The following is an 11,851-nucleotide window of genomic DNA, read 5'->3' on the forward strand; positions in this document are numbered from 1 at the left end:
TTCTTTTCTTTTAAGGTCAGTATGTTAGTTTGCACTCTCAGTTATTTTCACAAAGACATGGCAGTCACAAGCTGATATCTGACATAAACCTGTGTACCCTATGCTCCACGCAGGCCTTTTCTTCATCCTGACCATTCCTTTGATATGGACGGAAACATCGTTCTTACCTACCACATCCCTCCACCTTTTACATACTCTCATTGTAAAGATAATCTCTGGTCATTTATTGAACAAGTTTCTCAGGACATGACCTAAATCACTCTGTGCATCCATGATGACTCACAACCCATTTCTAGATGGGATGGTTGAATAATAGTTAAACAGACTACTTCTGTATTGTATCTTCCTTGATATTTTCTTTCCAAGTTCCTTGTATTTTTTTTTTTTAATATTTTCTAATCTATTCATTCAGTGGGTGGTCATGTTGACAAAGTTTTCTCAGTCTGTAGATTCAGATTCATATCCTGTTTCTATTACCACTTTGTATACCAATTGGGTGTGTCTCCTGCTCTGATTAGAGAAAAACATGTTAATTTACCTCAAGCCTTTCAAAGCAAATTAGTGCTGTTGGTTGGCTTACAGTAGTGCATGTTTTATAGTAAATACTCAAAATTTACTTTTGTTTAAAAAATGTAATATCTATATTCTGTCATGATCTTTATGATATGATGTTATCTACATTATATCTTTTTAAAATTTTATTAGTTTTATAATTGAAGCATAATTGCTTTACAGAATTTTGTTTTCTGTCAAACCTCAACTAGATTATATCTTGTATGCTTTTCACTTGCAACATTTTTCAGCAATATTGTGTCTGACCCTAGTCAATAAATACCCAAAGCACTCACTTTTTATTTATTATATTTTGGTGCCATTAAACCAGGTAATTAAGAATAGTGTATGGCTAGAGAGAAGCCTTCCTTGGTGGCTCAGTGGTAAAGAATTCACCTGCTAATGCAGAAGATGCAGGTTTGGTCCCTGAGTAAAGAAGATCCCATGGAGAAGGAAATGGCAACCCACTCCATTATTCTTGCCTGGGAAATCCCATGGACAGAGGAGTCCGGTGGGCTACAGTCCACAGGGTCGCAAAGAGTCGACACGACTGAGCGACTGAACAACAACAACAGGTATGCATTGCTTTGATTATTGGCTGTTAGAAAACTGGTGACTGTTTTACATCTTAATTTATGTGTCATTTACAGATGATGGTCTTTTAGCGTGTATTCTGCAATACAGCTGACACATACTACTATTTAACATTGTAAAATGCCTTTTCTTTTTGGGTATGTAGTTCTATAGCAGATTTAGAAAACTATGTTGTTTCCAAAAAATTGTTTTAGTCATATTCACTTTCTCATTTATTTAAATTGTAAACAACCAATTAGTATAGTTAATTGGGTAAGCTTGCTTTTGGATTATTTACTATCACAATGCATAATATATTGTTTAGAGCTTTTTTATGTACAGTAAGTATACAGAATACAATGATAGTGTAATATTTTTGTTTTCAATGTGAGACAACTGTTGATTGATACGTTCCTAGGGGTCCTGGTAGAAAAATACTCGTTTCTGAGAGTTGGCATAAGATTGTCCAATGTGAGTGTGTTTGGCATATGGTTTTTAAAACTAAGCTACCTTAACAGAGAATTTATGTTATCATGCTTTCTTAAGTTAAGAATTCTATTCCTTTAGTGTTTCTAAAAACTTAAGGTCATCATTGTGGTGTTTCATAACTTGGTGTAAGTATTACTTTTAGTGTAATCTATATTCAACATGAAAGATTTATTTTTGAATTATTGTGAGCAGGATACCTGTGGTTCTTTTTATATTGTAGATATCTCTCCTACACATGTGATCAAGCATTTACAACCCAAAGTGAATAGTGATAAACGAGAAACATTCCAAACATTGATGCTGGGAAGACCTAAAAGCTGTGAAATCAAACATGTTCATCTTTGGGAAAGTCAGGAGAATATGTGTGACTTTGAGTGTCAGGGGAGAGATGACAAAAGAAATTACAAAGGCACACCTGTAAGCCTTAATGGAAATGTGCCTGATGGAAGAGATTCATATGATGGAAAGGATGCAGGAATCAAGCCCTTTGGAAACAGGCTTGGATTTAAGTCTCAGGAGAAACTGCAGATACTTCAAACTGGCGGGATAATTTCTGAATATAATAGAGTTGAGAGGTCTGTCAACAACAGTTTCTCATTTTCACCACTTCAAAGAATTCCTCCTTGTGTCCAAACCAGTGTTTCTAATATACATGGGAATGATTTTATGAATCCTTCAGTAGTATTGCAAGACCTCAAAGCACACAGGGAAAAACCTTACAAATGTGATGAGTGTGGCAAGGCCTTTCTTGTAAAGTCAATCTTTTTAAGTCATCAGACAGTTCATACTGGAGAGAAACCTTACAAATGTGATGAGTGTGGCAAGGCCTTTACTCACAGCTCAAATCTCAGGAGACATCAGAAAATTCATGCAGGACAGAAATTTAAATGTGATACATGTGACAAAGTCTTCAGCCGAAATGAAAACCTTGCTGGTCATCAGAGGATTCATACTGGAGAGAAACCTTACAAATGTGATGAGTGTGGCAAAGTCTTTTCTCACAGATCAACCCTCAGGAGACATCAGAAAATTCATATAGGAAAGAAATTATTTAAATGTGATATATGTGACAAAGTCTTCAGCCGAAATGCAGACCTTGCTGTTCATCAGAGGGTTCATACTGGAGAGAAACCTTACAAATGTAATGAGTGTGGCAAGCAGTATAGTTACTCTTCACAGTTAATAAGTCATAAGAGGCTTCATACTGGAGAGAAACCTTACAAATGTGATGAGTGTGGCAAGGCCTTTCGTGTTAAAACCTTCCTTATAAGTCATCAGACAGTTCATACTGGTGAGAAACCTTACAAATGTGATGAGTGTGGCGAGGCCTTTCGTCTAAAGTCAACCATTTTTAGGCATCAGACAGTTCATACTGAAGAGAAACCTTACAAATGTGATGAGTGTGGCAAGGCCTTTACTCACAGCTCATACCTCAGGAGCCATCAGAAAATCCATACAAGAAAGAAATTATTGAAATGTGATATATGTGACAGAATCTTCAGACGAAATGTACACCTTGCTGGTCATCAGAAGGTTCATACTAGAGAGAAACATTACAAATGTGATGAGTGTGGCAAAGCCTTTTGTGTAAAGTCAATCCTTTTAAGGCATCAGACAATTCATACTGGAGAGAAACCTTACAAATGTGATGAGTGTGGCAAGGCCTTTCGTCTTAAAACCTTCCTTTTAAGTCATCAGACAGTTCATACTGGTGAGAAACCCTACAAATGTGATGAGTGTGGCAAGACCTTTCGTCTAAAGTCAACCATTTTTAGGCATCAGACAGTTCATACTGGAGAGAAACCTTACAAATGCGATGAGTGTGGCAAGACCTTTCATGTAAAGTCAGTGCTTTTAAGTCATCAGACAATTCATACTGGAGAGAAACAAGGACAGATGTGATAAGTGTGGCAACACCTTTCATGTAAAGTCAATCCTTTTAAATCATCAGACAGTTCATACTGGAGAGAAACTGTACAAATGTGAGGAGTGTGGCAAGGCCTGATGTAGGGAACAAGGTATAAGGAAGGTTGAGAAGTGCTTGCAAACGAGACTCTCAACCAGGGCTGAACGTTCTTGCAAATGAGATGTTCAGTCAAGAATCCTCTGTTTGTTCCCGTGGGAAAAGAACATTTCTTGCACACAAGGATGTTTCTCTGATTCCTCAAAAGGAACAGACCCAGGGACAAAACGGATTCTAAGTTGATAAGGAAGTTTCCCAAAACAAAGTCTTAGCTGCAGTAAATAAGGTAAAGGTTATTTCGCCCCGCGCCTGCGCACTGTATAATCACTGATTTATGGTGTTTGGCAACTTGCCCTGTAGATTGTTGTGCAAAAGATATAAAGTAAAGCAGCTGCAAGAAGCAGCAGTTGTAAAGTAGAAAGATTCAAACCACTCTGCAATGTTGGTGTTTCATTCCGTCGCCAGCATCTGGCGCTCAACACGGGCACGACGGAACCGAAAGGGTAAGCACCGCGGGGCGAAACGCTGAAAGGGGGACTTTCAGGAAAAAGAAAACAGAAAAAAAGAAAAGAACCGAAAGGGTAAGCACCCTGGGGCGAGATGCTGAAAGGGGGACTTTCAGGAAAAAGAAAATAAGAAAAAGAACAGAAAAAAAAAGAAAAAGAAAAAACCATGGGGAGTTCCCTGTCTTTAAAGTCACAATATATGGAGCTGGTTAAGGGGCTCCTGCATTCTATAGGAATTAAAACGTCTACTCGCTGTTTGAGTAAGTTGTTCTGCCTCATAGAGCAGCATTGCTGTTGGTTTCAATATCAAACAAAAGTACAGCTGAATTTGAAGGAATGGAAAGTGGTACAGAAGGAGTTAAGAAAGCAACATCAAAAAGGAAATGTGATTCCTTTAAGGCTGTGGACTCTATGTAGCGCTATAATGCAAGCTTTAAAATTAATGGCTGCTGATAGTGAGGCCGTCTCATGTTCTCTTAAGAAGGATGATCCCCTGTATGAGAATGTGCCTGTGAGTGCGGAGAAGGAAGGCGAATGTGAGGAGGGGGCTTCACCTTGGCCTCCACCCAAACCTCCGGATGATAGTACAGATTCATTCACAGAGACAGATAGAGATGCGAGTTCGGGGGAGGATTCAGATTCTCTAGAGGCAATGACTGCTGCCTTTCAGAAGGTTTTATTAAATAGAAAACAAACTTCCAAGGCTGTTAACCCTTCTGCACCACCTTACGCATCCCTATTTCCAGTAGCTGCCGACAAGGCTGAGTTAGGGAGAGAGAGTCGGTGGTTTTGGAAGTACGGGACAAAGTATATTTTGGGAAATTCTCAGTAATGACTGTCACCCTTTAATGTCACTGATTATTGACGATAGACAGTTTGAAGGATTAGTGGATACAGGAGCAGATGTTTTGGTTATTTCTCTCCAGCAGTGGCCTAATGACTGGAAAAAAGAAAAAAGTCCTCTTGTTTTAACAGGCTTAGGATCTATAGCAGATGTGTGGAGAAGCACTCAACCTTTGTCATGCCAATTGTCTAATGGAAAAAAAGTATTTATTTCTTTTTACATTGTTAATATACCTATTAATATCTGGGGAAGAGATCTTTTATTTTCTTTAGGAACAACACTCACCATCTCGTCGGAAAACTTGTAGCCACTGCTCAGATTCCTCGAGCTCTCCCATTGAAATGGTTAACTGATGTCCCTAAATGGGTTGAGCAGTGGCCGCTTCCAAAAGTGAAGCTCGAGGCTTTAGAACAATTAGTAGAAGAACAGCTTCAATCTGGCCATATCAAACCTTCCACGTCTCCTTGGAATTCTCCTGTTTTTGTCATTAAGAAAAAATCTGGTAAATGGAGAATGTTGACTGATTTAAGGGAAGTTTATAGAACCTATGGGAGCTTTGCAATTAGGTCTCCCTTCCCCTGCTTTGATTCCACAGAATTGGTTTTTGATGGTTTTAGATTTGAAGGATTGCTTTTTTTTACTATTCCTTTGCAAATAAAAGATAGAAATAAATTTGGTTTTACTATTCCAGTGTATAATCATGGGCAGCGTCAGGTAACATTACTATATGGACGGGAAACTTTACTTTGAATATTAATGATCCTAGAGGGCCGTTTCAAGTCATTTGCATATTAATAAATCTTACTCTGCTATAGCATGTGTAAAATTTCCTTATTCTTTACTGTATGGACAAGGGATTTGGAATGAAATTTTGGGAGTTATATCATGTTCTGATTGTAACTTGACTCAATGTATAAACCATTCCTGGTGGGAAAATGTTGAAAACAAGGTGATCCATTCCAGTAATTACTCTTTGGTTATTGTGAAAGCACGGACTGAACTCTGGTTGCCTGTTAATCTTACTCGACCTTGGTCGGACTCTTTTGCTGTCACTCATCTTGGGAATGCTGTACAAACTCTTCTCCATCGATCCCAAAGAATGCTTGGCATTGTCATCGCATCAGTTCTCGCCGAGGCTTCAGTAACAGCAACAGCAACTGTAGCAGGTCTTGCTTTGCATCAAGGCATACAGACTGCTGATTTTGTCAGGGAGTGGCATAAGGATGCTCATTTATTGTAGCAACAACAGCATGATTTGGACGCTCAATTGGCTACTGATGTATTGAATTTACAACACACTGTTTCCTGGTTAGGAGATCAAGTGACTGTGTTAGCTACAAAAAATGTGTTAAAATGTGATTGGAACTCATCCCACCTATATGTAACCCCTGTTCCCTTTAATATCAGTGAGAGTTGGGAAAAAGTGAAAAGGTCTTTAGTGGGACACCAGAATTTCACTGCTAAAATTATGGAATTGGAACAAACTATATTGTCAACTTTTAGTAAGACGCTGCCTGATATTATTGGTTCTGATATACTGAAGAGTCATCAAGAAGGATTAGATAACCTCAATCCTTTAGGACATGTATCTACATTGTTAACAACATCCTTTGTGAATACTTTTGTTAATTGTTGCTTTATGTTTTATTGCTTTTATAGTCTACCGGCACTGGCGAAAAGGGAAACAATTGAAAGAAGAAGCTTTGCCTATTTGAGTGCTTATTCAGCACCTGCAAGAAAAGAAAGGGGGAGATGTAGGGAACAAAGTATAAGGAAGGTTGAGAAGTGCTTGCAAACGAGACTCTAAACCAGGGCTGAACATTCTTGCAAATGAGATGTCAAGAATCCTCTGTTTGTTCCCGTGGGAAAAGAACATTTCTTGCACACAAGGATGTTTCTCTGATTCCTCAAAAGGAACAGACCCAGGGACAAAACGGATTGTAAGTTGATAAGGAAGTTTCCCAAAACAAAGTTTTACCTGCAGTAAATAAGGTAAAGGTTATCTTGCCCCGCACCTGTGCACTGTATAGTCGCTGAATTATGGTGTTTGGCAACTTGCCCTGTAGATTGTTGTGCAAAAGATATAAAGTAAAGCAGCTGCAAGAAGCAGCAGTTGTAAAGTAAAAAGATTCAAACCACTCTGCAGTGTTGGTGTTTCATTCCATCGCCTGCAGCCTTTACTGACAGCTGAAACCTCAGGAAACATCAGAAAATTCATACAGTAAAGAAATTATTTAAATGTGATATATGTGACAGAGTCTTCAGCCGAAATACACACCTTGCTGGTCATCAGAAGGTTCATACTGGAGAGAAACCTTAAAAATGTGATGAGTGTGGAAGAGTCTTTGGTCAAAAACCACATCTTCGACTTCATTGGAGAATTCATACTGGAGAGAGACCTTTCAGATGTGATGAGTTTGGCAAGTTCGTCAGTCGAAATTCACACCTTACAAGTCATTGCAGAATACATATAGAGAAAGCTTTCAAATGTTTCGAGTGTGGAAAATCCTTTACTCAGGTCTCAGCACTCACTAAACATCAGAAAATCCATACATGAGAGGAACGTATGTGAATGTGGTATATGGTAGAAGTCTTCAAAATTCAAAGTTCAAAATTCACATGCTATTGTTGGTCAGAGAATTCATCCTACTGAGAAACCATACAAATATCATGAGTGTGGCAACATCTTAGGCCTCATGAGAAAATTTATACTGGATAGAAGCCAGACATATATGTGTTTATTAGGTCTATAGAACATGAATTCATTCTAGAAAGATTCCTCACCAATTTCACAAGTGTAAAAAAAAAGAAAAAACAACCCTATCCTCACAGCTCACATCTCACCATTAGTATCAGAGTATCCTGGAGAAAACACACAGCAATGTAATGTGTGTGGCCAGGATCTTACCCAAAATAGGAACATAGTGGAGCCATACTTCCCAGACTCAATGGTTGTGGCAAATCCTTTACCTTTTTCGCTATATGTATTCTCTGATGACTTTAGTTCAGGCACTCAGCAACTGCAGTAAGTCCGTATTTGAAAAGAAGCTATAGAGATCTTTTCATGTAAAAGAAACCCAAATTCTAACTCAACAAAGATGATTCTTTGGGACGGTAGTCCACCATCTCTTTGGTCTCCTGGCTTTCTGAATAAAGTCACTATTCTTTGCCCAACAAGTGGTCTCTCAGTTTATTGAGCTGTTGTGTGGTGAGCTCTAAGAGCTTGGCTTTGGTGATACATTGATCAAACACATTTGCTACATGTGTTTCATTATGGTCTCTGGGAAGGAATCAGTGAGATGAAGGGGCCGACTTCATTAGATACGATTCATTCACTTCCGTGTTTCCTGGAAAAACACACAGCCTGAATTACGAAATTCAATAGTGTGTGTGAATTAGCAAGAGGGAGGGTGGAAAATAACGTAAAACTAGGACATGACTCATGGTCAGTAGGATCAGGAAGCCCTTTTGTACATAGTCCAGCATGTTATAAAACATAATGTTCTACCAACTGACCTTGAACAGAGTAGGCAAGATGTTAAAAGGCCTGGGCTTTTCGTAGGAGGAGAGGGACAGTTACCAGGGACTGATGGTGTGCTAGGAATGATGCATAGGAAAAGGGTCATGTTCTCCATTGGATAGAAATAACTGTTGTGTGTATGATTAAAGAAGAGTTACTCTTATTTGTGGAAATCGAAGACAGAGCTGTCATTGTCTTTGTAGACCTGGACATGGGGACTGGAGTCGATGAGAAGAAGGATGCAGGGGACCCAAGTCTCAAGTGAAACCGGGTGCTTTATTTGAAGAAACGCATGTTTATTATATCTTCATACAAGGCAGCTTTAGGCAGTAAAAAATATTGAGCAAAAACAAAGCCAAGCAAATAGCAGTCTTCAAAGGGCCAGAAAGCATTCCATATCCTGAGAAAGAGGGGCATAACTGAATAGATTACCTTTAAGTAAAAAGTCATGGAAGGGAGTCACTGAAAGAAATCCAAGCAGGTGCCCTTTCTCATGACCTCAGTCCTGAGAACTGCCTACACCTCTGCTCGTTCCTGTTTTCCAAGAACTGGTAAGGAATAGAGAGTCCTTGAGAAATGGCAGACAAAAGAAGAAACTAACATATTGGATCCCTTAAAGTTGAACGTCCCCTGACAGTTCCCCCTTTTTATTTTTTCATAATTGGAGATGACTGTAGATACTTTTGTGAAAAAGGCCCTGACCAATTGAGTTTGTTTAGTTTGAACAATTTCAGTTGAAAGGCATCAGTATATTACAGATATAATCACCAGGATAATTATAGTTCCAGATCCAATACAATGTGTAATGCCTTGAAACCATCTTTGAGGGTCTAGCCCATATAATTGATCAGCTAGATGTTCAGCTAAGGTTTCCATATGTTGGAAGAGGGTAGACTCTTAGAGAAGGTTTCAAGGATTTCCTTTTGCAACAATTGTACATTTAAGGAAGCATTATTATCCATATCTTGCAAATGAAATTTGATTTGGTCCCAATTGTAAGCACTCTGGTTGAACCGAACAGAAGTGATACAAAATTGAGTGCAATTCCAATCACAATATAGTAATACTTGTTTTTGTAAATCTATTAATTGGTCTCCAACCCATTGGATGGCTGTTTTTAATTCCTGAATTTTATCTTGAGCTTTTTCATCTGTCTGAACCTGAGTGACCCATATAATAGTATGAGCGTCTGAAGTTTCTAAAGCAATGTCTGCGACAGCGGCAGTGGTGCAAATGGCTATTAACCCCAAAATGCGAAGAATCAACCATCTGATGAATCACTTAGATCGTCGGAGTAATTTAGTGAGCAACTGGGAGGCAAATCTTGCCATGGAACCCTCTTTCCAGGGTTGTTGGAGATCTACTGGCAACCACAGACTATGTCGAGATCGAAGAATCAAAAGGGATTATTTCTTTTAGAAAAATAGAGGAATTAAGTATACAGTTTGCAAATATACAAGTCACAGAACGTAAAGTGTTTTTAAATTGTAAGTTGCCTATGGCTATAACAAAAGGAAGGGGAACACAAGCTTGTATAAAATATGAATGATTATAATGGAAATAATAGTTACTATGGTCCCTGTGAAATATCTAGTCCAACCTCCAAGTTTTTCAATATTTGGAGCAAATTTCCAGATGTCCCATTGTTCAGGCCCAATTCATTTATTGAGGACGATTTGAGGGTGAAGAGGTGCCATTCCACCGTCAAGCCAGGCAAGGAGTCCTTTGTCATGGAAGTGTTCCATTGAACTGTTGGTAATCTTCCATGTTACTTGAGTAACATAATCACACATAGTACTATTAATATCATCTGAGAAGTTAGATAACCACATACCATAGGGTACCCAATCAACAATGCTGTAGTTAGCCACAAACATTAATTTCCATGATTTAGCTTGACATCTACCTCAATAAATAGGAATATATTTAACGTCCTTATAAGTAAACTCTTGCATTCCAACTTTTGTCCTTTTCCTAGAGTTCTGGTAGTATTGACATGGTTCTCATAAAGGGGCAGGGCAGTAAACAGTCTAAACGATGTGTGGAAGTTCTTTTTTGGAGGCAGGATGAAAGCCCACGTTTGTCGACTAACAACACATAATTCTGCTGGGCCCATGCATAAAGGAAGGATTTTATAGCGTAGAGGAATGTTAATTAATCTTCCTTCTTGCTCAGGATGAGAGGGCCCCTCCAAGCTCCAAGGAGGAGGCATATGTACTGAGTCATTAGTGGATATGGCCGGTCCTATATCTGTCCATTCTACAAACTGCAATAAAGTGGGGTTAGGTATATAAGCCCAATAAGTGTGATTAATCAAGTCAGCCTGAGTGGTGGAAGGAAAAGCAAGCATAGCGACAAAAATATTTTCTGGATTCCACGGCATTCCCTGTTGAGAAACTAGGTTTTCAGCTTGATTAGTAAGGGTTTTTATCTGTCTCCAAGTGGGGCGATCATAAGGTTGATGACCTTGAGTGTGGCGTTTCTTAGAAAATTTTCAAGTTGCCATGGCTGGTACTGGAAACTCCTCCTGGGGATTTCACCTACCGGGGTCCAGCCCTGGCAGGATCCAGGGATATCCTCAGGATGAACGACGTCGGCGAGGGGGGGAGGGGAGAGAGAGAAGAAAGAATAGAGGCTGATATTCCTTGGTTTACACAGAAAGCCAATAAAGCCCCAGACAAGAGACTTGCTCTGTTCACGGAGGCCGCAGGCGCCCTCTCGCCGGAGTGAAGACGCAGAGCGCCTTCTTGATTGGGTCTTAGAAGCCCAGGCAGAAAAGTGAATTCAGAGAGCCCCTGTGCTCCAAGGGATCAGCCTGAAAAAGAGGGAGAGAGAAGGAGAAAGGGAAAGAGAAGAAAAGAATGACACGGGGAGACCAAGCTTTGGTGAGCAAGGCCCGTAACTTTATTTTCAAAAGGAACTTTTATACCCTGACTTGTACATAGAGACAAATGAAAAGTACAAAGTCATGCAGAGTTAGCCCAAACATTCCAGCAGTTTTGCCCTTATTGAAACCAGGATTTTTCCTGCATACCTTTTCCATAAACAATGTTGTGTACATTATCTTCTGGCCTTGGAGGCCTATGGACATTTTATGACCCTCTTTTGATAAAGGCTGCTCAACTAGAAAACTTATTTTCCCTTGAAGTGTTTTTTCTTTATATTTCTAATCTATGTCAGCCTCAAAAAGTGCTAAACAGAGTTACATTCTCACTGAGCAAAGATGCAATGAGTTACAACAAAGAAAGAACCAATTAACTCAAAGGTCTGATGTGGTTAATTCCAAGGCTACTACTTGTTTTTCTTACATTCCAACTACATTAACTGTTGCGGGTGCACAGTGGACAAGGGATATGGGAAGTTGGCAGCAAGCACTGGCTCAACAATGAAATCCTATACCAGCA

At 39.3% G+C, this 11,851-nt stretch overlaps 1 protein-coding gene across 8 annotated transcripts in view; it reads left to right on the forward strand.

Annotated features, from left to right (window-relative positions):
• Positions 1 to 9,002, forward strand: part of LOC120871961 (zinc finger protein 160-like) — a 58,211-nt gene extending 49,209 nt beyond the window's left edge. For 3 of the 8 annotated variants that reach the window (XM_040252043.1, XM_040252044.1, XM_040252049.1), the window contains one exon: positions 1,835 to 4,854. In XM_040252043.1, coding sequence (XP_040107977.1) covers positions 1,835 to 3,516 — 1,682 coding nt within the window. In that variant the 3' untranslated portion in view covers positions 3,517 to 4,854. Of the gene's footprint in view, positions 1 to 1,834; positions 4,855 to 7,223 lie in introns of those variants that run through there. The other 5 variants (XM_040252046.1, XM_040252045.1, XM_040252047.1 and 2 more) reach the window with 5 other exon arrangements.
• Positions 9,003 to 11,851: the final 2,849 nt, after the last annotated feature.

This window comes from Oryx dammah, unplaced genomic scaffold (assembly GCF_014754425.2).
Source record: "Oryx dammah isolate SB20612 unplaced genomic scaffold, SCBI_Odam_1.1 HiC_scaffold_13, whole genome shotgun sequence".
Classification (NCBI taxonomy): Eukaryota; Metazoa; Chordata; class Mammalia; order Artiodactyla; family Bovidae; genus Oryx; species Oryx dammah.